This window comes from Cynocephalus volans, chromosome 4 (assembly GCF_027409185.1).
Source record: "Cynocephalus volans isolate mCynVol1 chromosome 4, mCynVol1.pri, whole genome shotgun sequence".
NCBI lineage: Eukaryota > Metazoa > Chordata > Mammalia > Dermoptera > Cynocephalidae > Cynocephalus > Cynocephalus volans.
The window spans coordinates 103093632-103116626 of record NC_084463.1 but is presented as its reverse complement, the minus strand read 5'-3'; the positions used below and the strand labels follow the sequence as shown (position 1 = coordinate 103116626).

The window sequence follows — 22995 nt, the reverse complement described above, 5'->3', positions numbered from 1 at the left end:
CTGTTTGCAGGATATGAGCTTAGTGCAGAACATAGGTAGTGAGATCAGAAACCCAAGGGATAAGGACACACAGAGAAACTGTTGTCTGTATCTTTGCATTTATTCCATGTCTGAGTTAGTGCCTAGCACACAGTAAGTACACATAATCACTTGTTCCCTCACCTTCCAGGTTTCATTTTCCTCATCCTTAAGTTTAATTTCCAGAGTAGGAAAATTCACCCCTATTTTCAATGCCATAGTAATCTCAAGAAATGGCTGAAACAGTACTGAAAATAAAATCACATGAATGGAGCCAAGTAGAGGCTTCTGAAGATGTGTCTCCTCTGAACAACTACCACCAGGTCAGTCCATGGCCGCACAACCACTATAAGATTATATAGCCCCCTGAGGAAAGTCATCCTCCTGGAAGAGATGAAAGAAATCAAAATAGATATGAAAATGCCATTGAGGGCTGATGGGAAAATGTGTGCACCACTATGCTGACAAAGTAATAGCAGGAAAAGGTGATGAAGATAAAGCAAATAAGACTTAAGTAACTTAAAAGAGAAACTGAAGACGACCAGCTCATAGTTATTGATGGACACTGGATATTTGGGTAGTAGCAAAGAAGATATTTCTTTGGGGAGAAAAAGAATACAGACTGAGGAGCTTGCCAATTGGGGACTGGTCTCTGGGTGAAGTTGCATGAACTAGAGTGACTGCTTGTATAAGTCACCTTTAAAATCTTGAGTGCATCAGGAAAATTTCTGCAGCCTTGATCCAGACACCTTCAGCCTCCTGGAGAAGTTGTCTCTGCCTCCCTGATTTGTGCTGTTCAGCTAACTGCCCCAGCCCAGAGCATGCTCACAGTCTACTCACATGTCAGGAATATGCCTGACTGAGACATCCCACAGGTTACTCCTTTACCTCTCCTTTCACAAGGGGTATAATCATCTGAGCATCTAACTCATAGATATGAGCACATCTCATTATCTGTCATTGTTACCCAATTCATCGTGTCCTTTCTGAGGTCTGAGAGTGGCCTTTCTTTTATTTTGTGCATTCCCATAATCAAGAACAGTAAAGCACAATGTTAATTCCTCAATAGTAACAACTTATTGCATGGGAGGTATAAAGGATCATGATAGGAGACACAAATGAGCCCCTTCAAATGCCTCAAATGTTTACAGTAATCCAGATCTGGTGCCAACATTGACCCTTCTCTGGAGGGGTTCGGTGCTCCTTGGCACACTGAAAGCTAAGAGGATCCTCCCACCCAGAGTCTCCCCACTCTCAACACAGACATAGCTTTCCATTCTACTGAGACAGTTTATATTTGTGACTCTGGTCCAGTTGTGTGTTGATAAAACAGCTGGAAGGAAGGAAGGACGGAAGGAACAGTGTTTAGCGATTTCTTAGGTGAAAACACTCCTGTCTTCTCCACTTTCAAAGTATCAGCATGCTGTCCCTGTATGTAGAGCTGGAAGAAATGTACACAATTGACTCTCACAAAGTGGTATGAGCTGGCTCCAGCACACAACTGCTGTTGTCACTCCCACCCTACCCACTAAACTCCAGACAACCATCTCTTAGGACCCACAACTCCATAACTCCTAGTCTTCCTCCTGGAATTTCACTCCACAGTGATAAAATAGTCACTCACCTCCCTCAAATGGAGTTTTCCATGGGCTAGAATGCAATGAGTTGCAAGAGGACTCTGAGTAGTGGGTGTCATGGAACGGGGATTTTATGCCTTTGCCTAGAGACTGCAAGGTGAGCTAATACACAAGGGATCTCAGGCTTAATACACACAGATCAACTCATTACACTTCCTCAGTCCTGCCCACACCACCCCCTCCTCCACAAGTCCATCCCTACATTACATGTTCAAATGTATTATTTTCAATAAATATGTTTGCATTGCTATGTGAAATATTCCTGTTTTCATTTCAATGTAAATCAGTAAATATTGATATCATTATCAATCAACTCACATAATTTTAATATCAATATACAAATTATAATTATTTATAATTACACTTTTTAGAACAGTTTTACATTTAAAGAAAATTTGCATAGTACAGCATTACCATAGACCTTGTTTCCTCTTTTACTAACATCTTACATTAGTACATTTGTTACATTTAATGAACCAATATTGATACTATTAACTAACTGTTCATATTATTAACTAACATCCATACTTTATTCAGATTTCCTTAGCTTTTACCTGATGTCCTTTTTATTTTGCAGGATTTCTTTCAGTAATCATTTACTAAAGTGAGTAAAAGTACTCACATTTAGTCAGGATAAGACACTCACCATGAGCATATCATCTATTTCTCCACTGGATTGTCCTGCATTTGTGTTTTACATGTAAGTTTCCAGGAAGTTGTTTGGACTACCTCTCAATGGAATGTCTTTCCTGGACACAATTATGTCAGTCATGTGAAACTTTATGAGGTTTCCTTGGGCTTATCAATGGTTCCCTATCATGTACCTTGTGCCTAGGGTAGACCTTAGTCTACTTTCCAAATGTAACATGCTGGAGTAAAAAGAACTAGGAAAAATACAGGTGGTGATTCTTCCCTTCAGGAGTAGCTAGAATAGGGCAACTCCCTACAGCATCATGGACTGCCCTTTCCCCCTGCCTGGGGTCCATGTCATACCACAAGGATCCTCCTTGGTTGTGACAAGAATCCCTCCTCCAGTGACCATGTACCAGAACTAAAATGTCCCACCCAACAGATAACTTAAAACAAGTGTGCAGGAGAGATTCTCTCTTCTCAAAAGCCACTCAAATAACAGTTACTCAAGTTGAGTAACTGAAAGCCACTCACCTTCTCCACTATATGACCAGACATCAACATAAGGGTATTAGAAATATGAAAAAACAAGAAAATATGACACCAAGAAAGGAATATAATAACTCTCAAATACCAGATTCCAATCTACAAGAAACCCATGAAGTGTCTGAAAAAGAATTCTGAGCAAACATCTTAAGGAAACTCAGTGAGATACAAGAAGAGTCATATAGATGACACAATGCAATAAGAAAAACGATCCAAGCCATGAAGGAGGAAATTCACAAAGAGATTAATGCCATAAGAAAGGATGTAGCAGAACTCTTGGAACTGAAGGATTCATTCAACAAAATAAAAACTGCATTCAAAATCTTACCCAGCAGGTTAGAGCAAGCAGAAGAAAGAATTTCTGATCTCACAGAATTATCTTTGAAATAGCACTAGCAGACAAAAAAAAGAAAAGGAAAAGGAATTGTTTTTTAATGAAGAAAATCTTTGGGAGCTATCAGACAGCCTCAAGTGCACAAATATCTTAATCATGGTTGTTCTAGAAAGGGAGAAAAAGAAAAAGGCATTGAAAACCTGTTCAATGAAATAATAGCAGAAAGCTTCCCAGGTATTGGTAGAAAACTGGATTTCCAGGTTCAAGAGGCTTAAAGATCCCCAAACAATTTAATCCAAAAAGGCTTTCTCTGAAACACACTATAGTCAAACTGGCAAAACTCAAAGACAAAAAGAGAATCCTGAAAACAGCAAGAGAAAAACATCAAGTTACCTATAAGGGAGTCCCCATAAGACTAACAGCAGACTTCTTAGCACAAACCCTACATGCCAGAAGAGAATGGAATGATATATTTAAAGTACTAAAAGAAAAAAGCTACCAGCCAAGAACACTACACCCAGCAAGGCTATCCTTCAGAAATGAGGAAGAAAGTGTATTTCTCAGACAAACAAAAAACTGCAGGAGTTCACCACCACGTGACCATCCCTGCAAGAAACCCTCCAGAGAGTCCTGCATCTGGAATCTAAAAACAATAATTACCACCATGAATACACAAGAAATAACAAATCCCACCAGTAAAGCCCATAGAAAAATGGGAAAGAGAAAAAAACTATACCATACCACCTCAAAAAACCAATGAACTCTGAAGACAAACAACAGGGAAAGAAAGGAACAAAAGATTTAAAACAACCACACAAAGCAATTAAATGACAGGAGTTAGATAACACCTTTGAATAACAACACTAAATGTAAATGGATTGAACTCCACACTCAAAAGACATAGAGTGGCTGGATGGATTAAAAAACTAGACCCAACTATATGCTCCCTACAAGAAACCTATCTCACCTGTAAAGATTCACCAAGAATAACAATGAAAGGAAGTAAAAAGATATACTACACAAATGGAAACCAAAAATGAGCAGGAATAGCTATTCTTATATCAGATAAAATAGACTTTAAACCAAATACTATATAAAGAGACAAAGAAGGCCATTATATAATTATAAAGGGGTCTATGCACCAAGAAGACATAACAATCATAAATATATATGCTCCCAACATTGGTGTAACCAGATATATAAAACAAACATTATTACACTTAAAGAGAGAGATAGACCTCAATACAATAATGGTTGGGGACCTGAACACCACTCTCTCAGCAACGGACAGATCATCTAGGCAACAAATCAACAGAGAAACACAGGATTTAAACTACACTTTAGACCAATTGGACTTGGAGGATACATAAAGGACGTTTCACCAAACAACTAGAGAATATTCATACTTCTCATCAGCACATTACTGGAATATTCTCCAAGATAAACCATATATTAGGTCACAAATCAAGTCTCACAAATTTTTAAAAATTGAAATCATTTCCAGCATCTTCTTAGACCACAATGTATTAAAACTAGAAATCAATAGGAAATGAAACATTGGAAACCACACAAATACATGGAAATTAAACAACATGCTCCTGAATGACAAATAGGTCAAAGAAGAAACCAAACAGGAAATCAAAAAATTTCTAGAAACTAATGATAATAACAATATATCATACCAAAACCTATGGGATACTGCAAAAGCAGTACTAAGAGGAAAATTCATTGCAATAAACACTTATATCAAGAGAATAGAAAGACTTCAAATACAAAACCTAACATTGCACCTCAAAGAACTAGAAAAACAAGAAAAATCCAATCCAAAAGTTAGTAGGCAGAAAGAAATAATTAAAATCCAAGCAGAAATAAATGAAATAGAGACCAAAAATATAATACAAATTTTCAATGAAATAAAAAGTTGTTTTTTTTGAGAAGATAAACAAAATAGACAAACAATTAGCTGGGTTAAACAAAAAAAAGAAGAAAGAAGACCCAAATAACAAAAGTCAGAAATGAAAAAGAGACATCACAACTGATACCACAGAAATACAAAGAATCATCAGAGACTACCATGAACAGCTACACACCAACAAATTTGAAAACCTGGAGAAAATGTATAAATTTCTGAACACATACAAGCTACCAAGATTGAACTGAAAAAAAAATAGAAAAACTGAACAGAACAATAATGAGCAACAAGATTGAAGCAGTAATCAGAAATCTTCCAACAAAGAAAAGCCCAGGACTGGATGGCTTCACTACTGAATTCTACCAAACCTTTAAATAGGAATTAATATCAATACTTTCCAAACTATTCCAAAAAAGATCATTAGATTGAGGCCAAAATTGATACCTATTGATGTGGACCTCTGGTGCTGAGAACTAGGTACTAATAGTTTTGAAGTACCCAGGTGATTCTAATGTGAAGCCACATTTGAGAATCTTTGTCTTAAAGCAATGATACTCAAGTTACTTGCATTCAAATAACCTGGGAACTCTCTACCATGAAAATTCTGATTCATTAATCCAGGTAGCACCCAAGAGTGTGCGTTTCCAACTAGCTATCAGGTGATGCCAAAGCAGCTACCCTGAAAACCACACTTTGAGAAGCAAAGCTTTAAAAGTTATGCATAAAGAGCCAACCAGCAGGACAATTAAGGTCCATGTGAAAATGTGCTTCAAAATTTGATATCTTTAAGCAGACATCTTGCTCTCCCTAACTTTCCATGCCTGATGCCTCAAGTCTCTCTGCCCATCCACTCTAGATGCACAGAGGACAAAGTAATATCTCAAAATACAAACCTGATCATGAGTTGCCCTTCCTTAAACACTTCTATGGCATCCCTCCTTTTAAGGAAAATGAAAAGGGTCCTAAACTTGCCTGTGTGTAAGACACTCAGTGGGTCTTTTAGTCCTTTTAGGTCTTTTGCTGTACCATCCTCTCTTCACCCTCAGCATCTTTGAACAGGCTGTGTTCTTTCTCTTCAAATTTCTCTGCACAAACTCCAGCCACAGACACATTGTAAAGGGTCTATTCAGCCATCAGATCACAGCCTATAGCTCATTTCTCTCCAGGAAGCCTCAGCTCACTCCCTAGTCTGAAATAACTTTCCATTTAACATCCCAAAGCAATCTTGAAAGTGCATTTATTTGTGCCTGACTGTTATCTTTTTACCTCGCTACACTGAGGGTAGGAACTGTATTTATTTTCACCTCATGTTACCTAGTACCTAGCATAGTGCCTAGCCATACTAGTGGCCCAAAAAATATCCTGAATTAATTAATTAATTAAAGGTAAGGACTCTATTTATAATGGTGGTTAATGGTTGAACAAATGACTATCATTAATGTTTTAACGCATTGGTGACACTGCCAGTTTCCAAAATTTGAGTCTAATTAAGAGCACCACATATCAAAACCCTGAAAGTGTTCTTAGATAGGCGACTTGAAACTTTTTACATGACTGACTCAATAGCTTCTGTTGGTGGTGATGGTGGCAATAGGCAAAGCTGTTCTAAGCAGGTGGGAAGGAAGGGAGTGTGGGATCACACCTGGGTTTTGTGAGCACCATTAAAGACACAGTAGGGACTCAAAGACCCAGACTAGGTGAAGGAAATACACATGTAAGACAACTTCCTTTTTTTTGTTCTTTTTGCAGAAAATCTTGTGACTTAAGACAACTTTTTCTTTTTTATTTATTTTTTAAAGGAATTTATTTATATTTTAATTAAAATGTATTGAGTGTGCACATTAATGGGGTACAGAGTTCTATTTCAATATACATATACAATCTGTGATGATCAAATAAGGGTAAAACAACTTTTTTAATTTATAAATAAGATTTATTTCTTTTTAAATTAATTTATTTTTTTTTTAACATTCAAAGATGTTGTTGCAGAGCAGTGGGAGGGGAAGGAGGGGGGATAGGGAGACGGAGGTGGAGCTGGGGCGGGGGCTGGCCCACCGCCTGCTCCTTCTCTAGCCTGGTTGTGGAGTGCAAGGAGGGCATGGCTGAGGCCTGTGTGCTCCCCACCCTCCGACTTCAATTCAGGAGCCTGGGAGGTTTTCTGCAGTGGCTCGGTTGTTGCTGGGCTGGATCGGACATTGAGGGTGTGGGTGAGACCCTTGTACCCTGCCCCCACTCCAGCTCCAGAGCCCAGGGAACTTTCAACTATTTCAGGTTTTATAGGTGTTCTTTGGTGCTGTTAGACCTTTACTGGTTAAGAAGAAAACTTTGTCTCTGATCTGTGGGCTTTTTGTTTTTTCTTTCAGTTCTGTGTCGGAATATTAGCTACCCCCACCACTTATACTCTGCACTGGAACTAATTTGTTGTCCTTTCTTACTTCTAAAATGTAGGAACTTCCTATGGGGACCAGCACTTGTGCCCTGTGGTTGGGCTAAATTGCTGCTTTGCTGATGATTCTCTGGGGAAGGCTCTATGTGCAGCTCAGGTTTTAATTGTTGACCTTGTAAGTACTTCTGGGTCTCATGAGGTCTGCTACACCTAGGGTGTGTGGAAACTCTGGTCTGGGCCTGTCTTTTCAGCAAACTGCACCCCCTGCAGATCTTATTCCTGCCCAGTCTCCACTGAGTGGTCCTGTGCTGACTGGAGGACAGATCAGCTGTCCATGCTGTGCCCCAGTGTACCCTCCACCCCGTGTGCCTGTCTACCCCACCTCCTCACTCCAAACACTTCCCATGGGACAGGCCATACACTGGTCCCTAGCCATGACTCACTGGCCTTTGAGTGGCTCCTTTTTTCAGTTGTCTGTGGCCCCTCACTCCAATGTGAGTCCACAGGAGCCCTGTTAGTGGTCTTGCTGGCCTGGTGTCCACCAAGGCCCTCTTCTCTCCTTCAGTCTCCAAGCAACTTCACACAAAGGGCACAGCTATGGTTTTGCCAGCTCTTGCCCTGCGCTCACCAGAGCCAGCCTTGAAATGGCTGGGGCTCAAAACGGTCAGAGCAGTCCCTTCTTTCTCTCATCGTGGCCTGTCCCACCTATGGACTCCATAGATCTCTCTTCCTCTTCCCTGGAGCTCTAGCAGCCCCCCAGCTTGGCAGTCTGCTTTTTTAATATTTGTAAATTGGTTTATTGTGGGAAAGAGTGATGCTGGGGACCATCTATTCCACCATCTTGATTCTCTGTATTCTCAGTGCATTTCTTCTATGCACCAGCCGCTCTGGCATCTTTGCCCCTCACACCCAGGCACGCTGCATGTGAGACTCACAAAATTTATTTCCTACAGATTCAGAGGCTGGGAAGTCTACTGTCCAAGGGGTGCATCTGGTAAGGGCCTTCCTCCTTGTGGGGGCTCTGTACAGACAACTTCTTAAAGAAAACTTTTACTCACTTTTACTCAGGATAGGACATTCACCATGAGCATCTCATCTATTTCTCCACTGGGTTGTCCTGCATTTGTGTTTTATATACAAGTTTTCAGGGAGTTGTTTTGACTCCATCTCAATAGAATGTCTTTCCTGGGCATGGTTATGTCAGTCATTCAAAATGTGGCCTTGGGCTCATCAATGGTTCCTGGCCATATACCTGTGTCTATGGCAGACCTTAGTCTACCTCCCAAATACATGATGGGGTAAAAAGAACCAGGAAAAATGCAGGTGGTGACTTCTTCCTTCACGAGTGACTAGAACAGGGCAGCTCCCTACAGTGTCATGCACTGCCCTTTCCCCCGCCGAAGGGTCCATGTCGTACCTCAAGAATAGATCTTGTACCTTGTTAAGAATAGATCCCATTGTCCAGTGACCATTCACCAGTGTACTACAAAAAGTCTTCTTTCCCATCTAAGGGATTATCACTTATCAATATGGCCCCCTCACAACATACTGATGTAAGCCATTGACAGGTTAAGGGATGGCACATCACAAATTGCTGTGTATAATATCATTCCCCTTTTTCTAAATACAGAACTACATATGTGTCTGTGTGTTTATGAATACATACTCATATATATTTGTATTATTTTTACCCAGATATACAAGGGTACATAAGGAAAAGCCTAGAAGGATATATAACAAAGTATTAACTAATCTAATGATTGTATTTCAGGTGGTTTCTTTTTTGTTTTCCATATTTTTCTTTTTGCATTTTTGGTTTTTCAAAAAGATATCATGTTGTGTTCACTACTGCACTGCATATACTAAAATTGGAATGATAAAGAAGATTAGCATGGCCCCAAGATAAAGATAACATGCAAATTTGTGAAACATTCTATACTTTTTAATCATTCCACAATGTATGCTTATATAAAAACATCACATTGTAGAACATAAATATATACAATTTTTATTTTTCAATTAAAAATAAACAAATACATGAGTACATAAATTAAAATATAAAAAGATATACTTTTTTAGTAAGAAAAAAATAAATACAAAAGATATCGTATGCTGTTCCACTGGTAAATGTTTAGCAACCCAATCCCAATATGTTAAAAATGTATGCAAGTATACCTGGAAAACAAAGTTATTTTAATTTTACTGATGTAAAGGATGACAAACACAAATTAACAAATAATAAAAAAATATGCAATACTCTTTAAGTAAATTCCATAAAACCAATTGATTTTTACAGCATGCTCTAATTAATTTTTGTTGAACTCTGGTATTGATAGCCAAACTATGGTTGCAATTCAACCATGATTTGACTGTTTTTGTGCTACTCATATGTAATGCATTCAGGAAACAAAGAAGAAGCAGAATTTTCATAAGAAAAAAATCGCATTAGAGGAAATACCAGGAAACAATGAAAAGAAATATGCACACATGGAACAACTGACCTTCAAAGTACACAATGAACAAACTGATAGAAATGAAAAGAAAAATAAACAAATTCACATTTATAATTGGGGGCATATTACCCCCCACTCAGCCATTGATACAACTACTAGGCAGTAAATCCAGAAAGATATGAAAGAAGTGAATAACACCATCAACCAACAAAATCTAGTTTTTAGATTACTCCGTTCATTGATAGATTACTCCATTCGTCAAAAGCAACCATCAAAATAAATATTTTTCTCAATTTCTGTAGATCAAGCATCAAAATAAACCATATCCTGGATGACAAAACAATCTCTGAAAAATTCAAACAAGGTCATACCAAGTACGGTCTCCACCACAATGGTATCAAAATAGACATAAATAACAAAAAGATGGAGGAAAATCTCCAAGCTTGGAAATTTGAAAACACACTTTTAAACAATTCACAGGTCAAGGATTCCTTGTTCTATGGGGTCTCATAGCTCTGTTCACAAGAGCTAAGACAGGGAACCAACCTAAATGTCCATCAATGGATGATTGGATAAGGAGACCGTGGTATATATACACCATGGAATACTACTCTGCCATAAAAAAAGAATGAAATTCTCCCATTTGCAACAACATGGATGAGCTTGGAGAAACATGTTGAGTGAAATAAGCAAGGCACAGAGGGATAAATACTGTATGTACTCTCTCGTAAGTGGGAGCCAAGAGATAAAGAAGGAAGGAAAGAAAGACCACAGGGTGTATGGGACTTGCAGAGGGAGAGAACATACCTAGGGATACATAGTAGGGTGGGGAAAGGGGGATGTGGAGGGAGGTCAGGGATAATTGAGGGGATAATTGGGTGGGGACACAAGGTATAATCATAATTTGTGGTAATGGACATGCTGCCAGTATGGATCTGGCAATCACATCTTACGCACGAGTGGTGACAATTTGCTTTGTACCCCATGAATATTCATAACCAATAAAAACAAAACTAAACATTTAAAAAATAATAGTAAAAAAATTAAAAATAAAAATAGGCCAGCCCGTGGCTCACTCGGTAGAGTGTGGTGCTGATAACACCAAGGCCACAGGTTCGGATCCTATATAGGGATGGCCGGTTTGCTCACTGGCTGAGCGTGGTGCTGACAACACCAAGCCAAGGGTTGAGATCCCCTTACCGGTCATCTTTTTTAAAAAAATAAATAAATAAAATAAAAAAATAAAAATAAAAATAAAAATAAAACAATTCACAGGACAATAAGGAAGTCTCAAAGGAAATAAACAATACATTGAATAGAGTGGAGATGAATATACAACATATCAAAACATATAGGATGAAGTTACAGCAGTGCTTAGAGGGAAATTTATAACAATAAATGCTTATACTAGAAAGGAGAAAAAAGCTTATACCACTAATCTAACTTCCTACCTCAATACACTAAAAAAGAAGAAAACAAACCCAAACCAAACAAAAATAAATAAAGGTGAGAGCAGAAGTCAATGAAATTTAAAATGGCAAAAACAATAGAATCAATGAAATACAAAATAATCATGACAGTGTGGTACTGGTAGAGGATAAACTCATAGATAAAGAAATACAACAGGGAACCAAGAAACAGTTCCACACAAAAAACCAACTAATATTTGAAAGACACAAAAGCAATTAAATGGAGGAAGGATGTCCTCTTCAAGAAATGATAGTGGTGCAATTAAGCATTTACAGACAAAAAAAAAGTAAACTCTGACCTAAAAACATCACACCTAATATAAATGTTAACTCACAATGGGTCATGTATATATACATAAAATATAAAAGTATAAGACTTTTAGGGGGGAAAAGAGCACAGGAGAAAGTCCTCAGGACTTTGGGCAAGGCAAAGAGTATTTAGAATTAACATCAAAAGCATGATTCATAAAAGGAAGAGTTGATAGAAAGATCTCATCAAATTTTAAAAAGTTTGCCCTTCAAAAGAACCATGAAAAGGGTTTTTAAAAACTAGGTACAGACTGGGAAAATATATTTGTAAACCACACATTTAACAAAAAACTTGTATCTAGGATACATAAAAAGCTCTCAAAACACAACAGTAAAAAAATGAAAAAAGAAAAACCTCCAGTGAGAAAATGGGCAGAAGATAGGAACGGACATTTCACTGAAGAGGTCTTGCACATGGCAGACAAGCATATGAAAGTATATTCAACATCACTAGCCATTAGAGAAAAGGTAAATTGAAACCAAAATGAGAAACCACTGGACACCTATCAGAAAGGCTGAAATAAAAGATACTGATAACACCAAATGTTGGTGAGTATATATAGAAAATGGATCACCTTTGCATTGCCAATGGAAATGTAAAATGAAACAGCCACCGAGAAAATCAGTCTGTCAGTTTCTTAGAAAACTAAACATACATTTATTATGCAATCCAGTAGTTGCACTCTTGAGCATTTATTCTAGAGAAATAAAAACTTACATTTACACAAATATCTGTGTGGGAACGTTCATATCAGTTTTATTCATAATAGTCAAAAACTGGAAACAACCCAAATGTCATTTAACTTATGTTTAAAGAAAACTGTTACAATCCTGCAATGGAATATACACAGCAACTCAAAGAAATAAACTCTTGGTGCACACAATAGCTTAGAAGAATCTGACGGGGATTATGCTGAGAGAAGTAAAGCCAGTCCTAAAAGGTTATACAGCATATTGTTATGAATCCACTTATATAACATTTAAATAACAAAATTGTAGCAATGCAGAACAGGTTAGTGTTTTTCAGAAATTAGGGATAGAGATTGAGAGGTGGGTGAGTCTATAAAAGGAAAGCTTGTGATAAATGCAACAGTTCTTTAAATTGATTGTGGAGGTAGTTACCCATATCGACACATATGACAAAATAGCATAGAGCTACACACACACCAAAACAAAGTGCATGTAAAATTGTGTAATCTTAGCAAGTTGTGTGAATTGTACCAATGTGAATTCTTAGGTTTTTATATCGTACTATAATTAAGCAAGATGTTACAATTAGGGAAAATTAAGTGACGTGTACACGGTGTCACACTGTAGGCTTTCATTTCTAAACTCCCATTGAACCTACAATTATATCAAAACACATTTTTTAAATAAAAATAAAGGCAAAATAAAGATATTTTAAAACAAACATACAAAAAGAAATAAGAATAAAAATAATTATAATGATAGCAAATATATATGAAACCCCTGCTATATGCTAGACACCATTCAAAGCCCTTTACAAATAATAACCCATATGATCCTCACAGAATTCTATAATGTTGATAAAATAATCAACATCTTTAAGATTTAGAAAGCTAAAATATTGAAAGTGATGCCAATAATATTCAAACAGTAGCTTAAGGAGAATTTTCTAAGATTAAACAATGTAAAAAACAAAGTAAATTTCACAAGTATAGCTATTAATATTTAAGTGATTTTATTAAGATACTAAGATTAAAGGGCAAAAATACTAGACAGCTAGTTAAAACATAGGTGAGAGATAAAATATATATAATCATCGATAAATACAAAAAATAAAAACAGTAAATAGAACATAAAGGTTTCAAAAGTTAAATGGGCAAAGAAAGGAACAGCCAGATCATCTACAAGATAAAGTACCTAAGAACCCAGACTTGGGGAATAGAGAAGAAACAGGCTTGTTCCTTTCTTTGCCAATTATCTTGGCAGAGTTTTTATTTCCTTAGGTGCAATACTTACCTCATGGAGATTAATGTGCTAACCACTTGACTTAGTCCATTTTGTGCTGCTATAACAGAATAAGACAGACTGTATACTTTATAATAAACAGAAACTTACTTAGCTCAGGTTCTGAAATCTGGAAAATCCAAGACCATGGTGCTGGCATCTGGCCAGCCCAACAATTGGGTCTTCATACTACACCATCCCACTGGGAAAAGTGGAAGGGCAAGAGAGAGGGAAAGCAGAAAGCAAGAAGGGGCAAACTCACTTTTATCAGAAATCCACTCTCTAGATAACTAACACACTACTGCAATAGCGATATTACCTCTTATTAGACCCTATCCCCCAACACTGTTGCATTGGGAATTGTTTCCAACACAAAAACTGGGGAAACATATTCAAAACATAGCACCACTTGATAAATAATAGTTATCTTTGCCTTTAAAAATGGAATATAACTATCCAAATATGTTCAAATTCAATAGCAAGCAAAAATGCAAATAAAACTTTCAATGAATTATCATTTCTGGTCTGTCAAATGACAATGATAATTTTAAATAGAAATACCCAATCCCATAGCAGATGCAATAAGTTATGTAAAAGGGGAAATGATGCATCATTTTTTAGTGCAGTTTTATGAGTCACAAAAATCTGCAGTTGAAATTCTAAGTAAAAATTCTATTTTATCATCAAAATAAAGATTGTGAAATGAAAGTAAACCTTATGTACAAAAATGTCTGTAACAGTCTCCTTATAATGTTACATTAGAAAAGCCTAAATAGCCAATAATATTAAAAACACTGCTATGAAATATTATGCAACAATAAGAAATTACATTTAGGACAAGATTATGCACTTAATAATGTTACTGTCCATAAGGTTCTGTAATCTTCTTTCCTTGACTAGCAGTATTTGGTGAAATTGTTCATTCATAATATATAGATTTAAATGATGAATTCCTATATAAATCTTGTAGTTTCATTGCAGAGTTTATTTCCTCAAGTCAGCTTCTTTAAGCCCTTTTCTCCATAGCATTGTAATTGTGTATATACAATGTTAAAACTCAATTTCACTTGTTTCTTAAATGTACAGTTCATTATATATTCTCAATCAATTATATTTAAGTGTGCTCTTTTAACATAAGATGTGGAATGTAAAACAATTGGAAAACAAAAAAAAATTCTAAAGAATAATCCCAGTTAGGACAAAACCACTGATAAACTTCTTAGTGTAATGCCTTATGTTCTTTATTCTACATATATATATTTTCAGAATTGATCAAACTATGTATAAAATCTAAAATTTGCAACACTCCCGCCGCGGGTTCGGATCCTATATAGGAATGGCCGGTGCACTCACTGGCTGAGTGCCGGTCACGAAAAAGACAAAAAAAAAAAAAAAAAAAATCTAAAATTTGTTGTTTTTCACTACATATTATAAAATAAACATGTACCAGGGTGCTTCAAAAAGTCTTTGGAAAAATAGAATTAAAAGATAATTGGAATCTTTCCATGAACTTTTTGAAGTGTCTCTATACCTCTGGGGGTATATATGTACATATATGTATATCATATGATCATATTTACAAGATAGATATAATAGATAAATAGCCATACATAGTTGGAAATACAAACACAGACTCAGTTTCAGATACAGACGCAGACACAGATACAGATATTGATGTATATGAATACAGACACAAATATGTGGTTATACATGGTAACATTTTAATAATAAATAGCTTGAGGACTGCCAGTTTATCACTATATTTCTTTTTCATTTTTTTCACATTCTAATTTTTACTACATAGTTTTTTAAAAAATATATATTAAAAGAAATATGGATGTGTTTTTCTCGTAAGGGAAGTATCAAATAAAAAATACCTTATGTAATAACTTGGTTAGGGAAGGTGTTACAGAGGAGACAATATGATAAGCTGATCTGTAAGGAGAAATAAAAGTTCTCAAAAGTCAAGAGAGGTTATTTCAAAACAAACAGAGATACATGAAAAGTCTGGCATGATCTGGGAAAGGTGAGAAGTTAATGGCCTGGTGTGTCTGAAGCTCGGGTTGCCTGAAAAGATATGGAAAGTGTGGCTTGTAAAGAAAGTCAGGAATCTGTCTCTGAAGTCCTTAATGCCCTCCTGAGGAGGAGATCCTTGGCAAACCTGCTCTGACATCGAGACTGGAGGAGTTCCCCTTCCTCAGCCTTCCCCCAGCATACACCACCCCTTCAGAAACCACATTAGTCATTTCCCCACACAAGAAGGATTAGTCCCCCAGCCTCCTTAAAGGTTGTTCTGCAAACTACAAATCACGAAGCTCATTTACATTCCCCTTTATCAGACATGCATGTTGATAGGATATAAATTAGAATAGAAATGACAGCAAAGGGTAGAAATCACTGATTCTAAGAATGCCACCAAGCTAGAATGAAGAGCATAAAGGAATGGAGTTTTGCATGTGATTGTCTAGGTATGTCACGAGGTGTCTCAGAACTTGAGAAACTCGGTGAGGAATAACTGAACAAATTCCAAGACCAGAGCATTGGTCTCATTTTGTCTATTACCAAAGATCAGGCTATATTGACATGAAAGATGCATAACTACTGGAAAAGAATGGATCCAGTCAGGGTCTCAATGCAGGAGGTAGCTTGCCAGTCAGCCATGGCACTGCCCTCTCTATTACTTTGACAGAAGATAAGTCGTACAACCCCACTGATGGGTTTGTTTTAGATACAAAATTCATTGAACTATTTCCTACTGTTTTAGCTTACCACTTTACCCACCACTTCAACAGAACACTACAAAGAGAGCTGGATATTCTGAAACTCTGTTCCTATTCCAAAATTATATTTGCTTTGGAAAAAAATAAGTGAGCCAACTGCTCCCGGATTTGCTTGGTCTTCATTCCATAAATGATGGGATTCAGCACAGGTGGAACCAGAATGCAGACATTAGCCAACAAGATGTGAATATGAGGTGGAATGTGGCGTCCAAACCGCTGAGTGAGGGTTGTGAAGATTGCAGGCCCATAAAATAGGACGATGACGCAGACATGGGAGCCACATGTGTTGAGAGCTTTGTGGCGAGCATCTTGGGAAGGCATGTGGAAGACAGCATGGAGAATCAGCACATAGGAAACAAAAATTAACAGAACATCTAAGACCACTGTTGACATTATGACAAAAAGTCCGTACCATATGTTCACTCGAATGTCATTACAAGCATATTTGGCCAAGCCAATGTGCTCACAAAGGGTGTGAGGAATAATATTATTTTGGCAGAAAGTCAATCGTTTCAAAAGAAATATTATGGGGAAAATCGTACAATAGCTTCTGAGAAAGATGATTACACCAATTTTTCCAATTAGAGCATTTGTAAGAATAGTGGTGTATCTCAGTGGGTAGCATATGGCAATGTAGCAGTCAAATGCCATCACCAACAAGATCCCTGACTCAGCGATGAAAGTGCAGTGGATGATAAAGAACTGAGTAATGCAGCGATCCAGAGAGATCTCCCCAGCATGGAACCAGAAGATGGCTAAGGCCTGAGGAACTGCACAAGTGGAGAGGACAACATCTGCTCCAGCCAGCATGCAGAGGAAGACGTACATGGGTTCATGGAGACTGCTCTTTGTCAGGGTAATGAAAATGAGCAGGCTATTCCCAAGCAGGGCAATGACATAGGAAATGAAGAAGGGAATGGAAATCCACGTGTGCTTGTCTTCTAGACCAGGGATGCCCAGCAAGCGGAAGATTGTGTGGCTAACACCAGTGTGGTTTAAGATAGTCATAGCTGGGGAGACCAGGAGAAACTTCACCTCCTATTCAGAGATATAGAGGAAAACACAAATTTTCCTATATTATCTTTGTGACTATGTTCATAGCATATTTCACACTCTCCATCTTCATAGAAATGTAAATAAGACACATAAAAGGTAAATAGGATATGTTCTCTGCACTGGACAAGTGACAGCCACTTAAAAGATATACATATCTACAGATAATCAAAGTAAAACCTATTATTATATGTATTTCTCCTACAAACTGAGGATTATGAATACACAGAGGAAATCATTATGTGTGTCTGAGAAGGCTATAACTTGAACTTGAACTTTAATTTGTAATGGAGTAGTTTATTATAAGGTGACAAATGAGAGGAAGCAATATAAGAAGGGGGTGATAAAATCAAACTATAGCATTTTCATGAAACAGCACTCAGCCCAGGGTGGCTGGTTCATAGTGAGTACTGAAGAGAGCAGGGAGGTGCTTATACAGGTATAATTGGCCTCACTGATGGAAATGAGATTTTAAAATCTCTTTCATATCACCTCATACAGTTTGCTCACTAGTGAAGACTTTTAAGAAGAAACATTGACAGGATCTGTGTACCTGAGGAAGAGGCCAGAGAAGGCACAATTCAAAAAAAGCGAGGCTAGAGAGGAGGGCCGATTGCAGAAGCTGACAAAGGCTACGTGTATGGGTAAAGGGAATAGCTGGGTAAACTTTATTAAATGAGGCCGGAGACAGAATCCGGGGAGGTTAGGTGTTAGGAACTTGCCTGTGGCCTCCTGATAGGGTGACTTTGGTCTAACACGAATTCATTCTAAATGTCCCAGTAAATGCCTCCTCCCACTGATCTCTTCTCACACCTGCCCAAGACACCCTGGTCCATTCCCTAAGCCCCTTTCTAACCCTGATTTGTGCAGCATGGCACAGATCCCTGTCATTCTCAGGCTCCTTCTCATATTTTGCCAAGAAAAGTCTACAGTATAAGTCAGTAAGTTTTCTCTTTTCTCATGCCCAATTTAGTTGTTAGGACACTTGTCATGTACCAGAAATTTCTCTTTATTTACCAGCTTCATTAACTTCAGCTAGCCAATATAACTCCAACTTCCTTTAACAGATCTCACCCTCCATGTTTGCAATAACCAACCAGATTTGAGCCTCTGCTTTTACCATTCTCAATACCTTCCAAGAGTCCTGTCACCTCTCTCCCACATGGGGACATAGCACAAGCCCCATCCTTACCATGATCCTGGATCCACCCCTATCCACAGATGTCTAATTTACTCACCAACCTTAGACTGAGTCTTCAGGAACAGACATGAGGTTGGCAATAAAATTCAGCTTGTTGGGGGCCAAGCACTTGGGCTGTTTATCCTCTTTCATGAGACCCCTTGAGGGAAGCACTTACGCCTGGGCTCCAGAGACAGTGCTCCACAACCAGCCTCGCCCTTTTCCCAAATGGCCCATGTCCTGGGTCCTAAGACCATTTGCCCCCCTCCCTAGATTTCTCCTGACTATTTCCTCTCCTGCTCCTCCCCACATGCTCTGATTGCCATCCCACACCAAGAGTGGACATTTATGATGTTTCAACACAAACAGCCTCTCCCAGCTAGCCCAGCCTTGCTACAAACCTGTTTTAATGCCTTAATTGGCATTACATATTGGATTAAGTGAATGAAAATTAAAGTTTTTAAATCTACAATATCAATGCATGCAATATGTGAAAAAATGATTTAAAATTTTTTTCTTCATGTAATGGATTATGTTACAGTTATATTCATCCATGCGTGATCAGAGGATTCAAATTTGGAGTCATAAATGATGAATTTTATTTCTTTCTTAAGGGCACATAAAGGTCCATGAACAACAATTTGTAAAACATATGTAATTCTTGATTGTGATACTTTCTTATTTCATTTTCCCACCTAGCATATCATTCTCTTTACAACTTAGTCACAATAAATCCACATTTATGAATGTTGGGGGAAAAGTTTCCTTTCATTTCGTTCTTTTATAAGAAATTTCATCAAGATTTTACATATGCCAAATTATGTAGTAAACTCTGTTTTAACTTGAAAATAACTTTACATTGTAGCTGATTATAAGAGTAATCTTGCACATTATTTTCAAAAATCAGATAATATAGACAGGAAGAAGAAAGTAACCCCACCTTCAGAAAACTAGTGAAAGTTTTCATATAAATACATGCAAATCTATTTTCCTAGCTTGCCCTCATAGTTTATGCACTTCTGGGTTTTTATTAATTCATTACATAGTTAATTATATTAAATTAATACATCTTATTACTTCGTATGTCTTTGTGGATAGAATTAGCACATTTGTCCAATAACAAACGAGCAGAAAAAGAAATTGAGAAACAAGCCCATTTACAAAAAAATAAAAATACCTAGAAATAAATTTAACCAAGGAGGTGAAAGATCTCTGAAATGAGAACTACAAATCATTGCTGAGGGAAATTAAAGAGGAAACAAAATGATGGAAAGATATTCCATTCTCTTGGATTGGAAGAAGTAACACTGTGATAATGTCCATACTACCCAAAATGATGTACAGATTCAGTGGAATTCCCATCAAGATACCAATGACATTCTTCACAGAAATAGAAAAAAACAATCCTAACATTCATACGGAACAACAAAAGACCCCAAAGAGCTATATTATATTACAAAGCTATAGTAACCAAAACAACATGGTACTGGCATAAAAATAGAACTCAGACCACTGGACCAGAACAGAGAACCAGAAGTCAACCCACATACTTACAGTCAACTGATCTTTGACAAGCACAACAAGAACATACACTGGGGAAAAACCTGCCTCTTCAATAAATGATGCTGGGAAAACTGGACATCCACATGTAGAAAACTAAAACTAGATCCATACCTCTTGATGTATACCAAAATCGATTCAAAATGGATTAAAGACTTGAATACAAGACCTGAAACTATAAAACTTCTAAAAGAGAACATGGGGGAAACACTTCAGGAAGAAGGAGTAAGCAAAGACTTTATAAGACCAAAAGTACAGGCAACGAAAAAATAAACAAATGGGATTATATCAAACTAAAAAGCTCCTGCACAGCAAAAGAAACAATTAACAGAGTGAAAAGACAACCCAAAGTATGGTAGAAAATATTTACAAACTATGCATCCAACAAGTGATTAATATCCAGAATAAACAAGGAATTTAAACAATTACACAGTAAAAAAAACAAATAACCCAAATAAAAAAATGGGCAAAGGAACTGAATAGATATTTTTCAAAGGAAGACATACAAATGAGCAACAGGTAGTTGAAAAAATGCTCAACACCACTAATCATCCAGGAAATGCAAATTAAATCCACAATGAGATATCATCTCACTCCAATTAGACAGGCCATAATCAAAAAGACTGAGAATAACAAGTGTTGGCAAAGATGCAGGGAAAGGGAAACACTCTTTCACTGTTTGTGACACTGTAAATTAGTGCAGCTATTATGGAGAATAATATGAAGCTTCCTCAAACAATCTCGAATAGAACTTCCATAACATGCAGCAATCTCACTGTTGGGTATATACCCAAAAGAATGGAAATCACCATGTCAAAGGGATACCTGCACTCCCATGTTTATTGTGGCTCTATTTACAATAGCCAAAAGTTGGAACCAACCCAAATGTTCATCATCATACAACTGGATAAGGAAGATGTGGTATAAATACGCAATGGAATACTACTCTGCCATAAAAAAGAATAAAATTCTGCAACATGGATGAACTTAGAGAAAATTATGTTGAGTGAAATAAGCCAGGCACAGAAAAAAAAAAAAAATACAGCATGTCCTCACTCATAAGTGGGAACTAAAAAAGTAAAATAAAATAAAGAAAAAGAAAGATACAACAATAACAATAATTCATTGAATTTTCAAAAGAAGAGAACAGAACTGAGGCCACAAGAAGCAGGAAAGGGGAAAAGGGTATTAGGCCTCACTATCAGCTTAGCATAAACACAGCCATGCTAACTGCTTCCTCACCATGCCCTCTACCCCCTCTCCTTCTCTTAAGCAAGCACTTTCCAAGAAAAACTGGATTTTGTGCAAAACAGAATCTTGTGCAGAACAGGAAAACCACAGAGCTGTTACAAAGTGCTCAGAATAGCTACAAACCGCCTTCCCCTAATTTCAGACCCTATAAAATCTCTATTAGTCTTTACGGGTGCAAGAACTGATCTTTCAGTCTCCCCTCCAGGTTCACTGGAAATAAACTCCTCGGTGTGATAAAAATTTGGCTCGGAGTCCTTTGATCCTTTAGTCTCTCCAACCTAATGAGAGTTAATGAGAAATTGATAAAGGGCCACAAAAATGATTACATGTGTTCTGTTGAATATACTAATTATCCTGATTTGAGCATCACATATTGAACATAGGTATGGATATTCAATGCTGTATCCCATAGATATATACAATCAATTATGTTTCAAAAAATAAAAAAAGAAAGAAAAAAGAAAAAAAGGAATTAGTATGTTTGTTCTTTCAGATTCAATGCTTAATTAAGAAGTCCAATGACAGGAGCATGTACAGATTTCAGAGTAATTAGATTCTGAGAGAAGGCTGCTGCTTTGACAGTCTCAATATATAATTCTCCTTCCGTGCACTGCATTACAATCAAAAAAGGTGATACTGGCTGAATTTTATATATTGTAGAAATCTCAAATCAATTTCTTTTAATTTGTTTATTTTAACATTTACTTGTACATATTTGTGGGGTGCAGTATGTTGTTTCAATACGTGCATACACTGTACATTGACTCACTTAGGGTAGATAGCATAGCTTTGTACTCATTGATCTGCTACTTCCCCTAGCTCCAGCCCTTCCGCCCCTTCCCAGCCGCTGGTAACCATTATTCTACTCTCTAGTTCTATGAGAACCACTTATTTATTTATTTATTTATTTTTAGGATTCCACGTATGAGTGAAATCATGCACTATTTGTCTTTCTGCGCCTGGCTTACTTCACTTAATACAATCGTCTCCAGTTTCCATCCATGTTGCAGCTGATGACAGTATTTCATTTAATGTCTGAATAGTATTCCATTGTGTATATATACCACAGTTTTTTAATTTATTTATTTTAACAGACACATTGTAATTGTACATGCTTCTGGGATACAATCTGGTGTTTTGAAACAAATATATGTTGTATAATGATCAGGTCAGGGTAGTTAATGTATCCATCACCTCATGCATTTCTCATTTCTTTGTGGTGCAAAGAGTGAAAAGCCTCTCCGCTAGCTATTACATAATCTCCTCAATTTTTTGAAGTAATCCAAATAGAATTGGTATTAGTTCTTTAAAATTTGGTAAAATTCAGCAGCAAAGCCATCAGGTCCTGGGCTTTTCTTTAATGGAAAAAGTTGTATTCGTGATTCAATTTTCTCATTTGTTATTGGTCTGTTTGGGTTTTCTATTTCCTCATAATTTAATCTTGATAGATTGCATTTTTCCAGGAATTTACCCATTTCTTCTATGTTGTGAAATTTGTTAGCATAT

The 22995-nt window shown here is 37.0% G+C and overlaps 1 protein-coding gene and 1 non-coding gene across 2 annotated transcripts; one reads left to right on the top strand and one right to left on the bottom strand.

Moving 5' to 3' along the window:
- The first annotated feature begins 9301 nt into the window (after nt 1-9301).
- LOC134377424 (U6 spliceosomal RNA) lies at nt 9302-9406 on the top strand. The gene has a single exon (XR_010023470.1). It is a non-coding gene; the product is annotated as a U6 spliceosomal RNA (small nuclear RNA).
- A 7090-nt stretch (nt 9407-16496) lies between these two features.
- LOC134376287 (olfactory receptor 52B4-like) lies at nt 16497-17453 on the bottom strand. The gene has a single exon (XM_063094884.1). The coding sequence runs from the start codon at nt 17451-17453 to the stop codon at nt 16497-16499; it is 957 nt and encodes a 318-aa protein (XP_062950954.1).
- Between the last annotated feature and the right edge of the window lie 5542 nt (nt 17454-22995).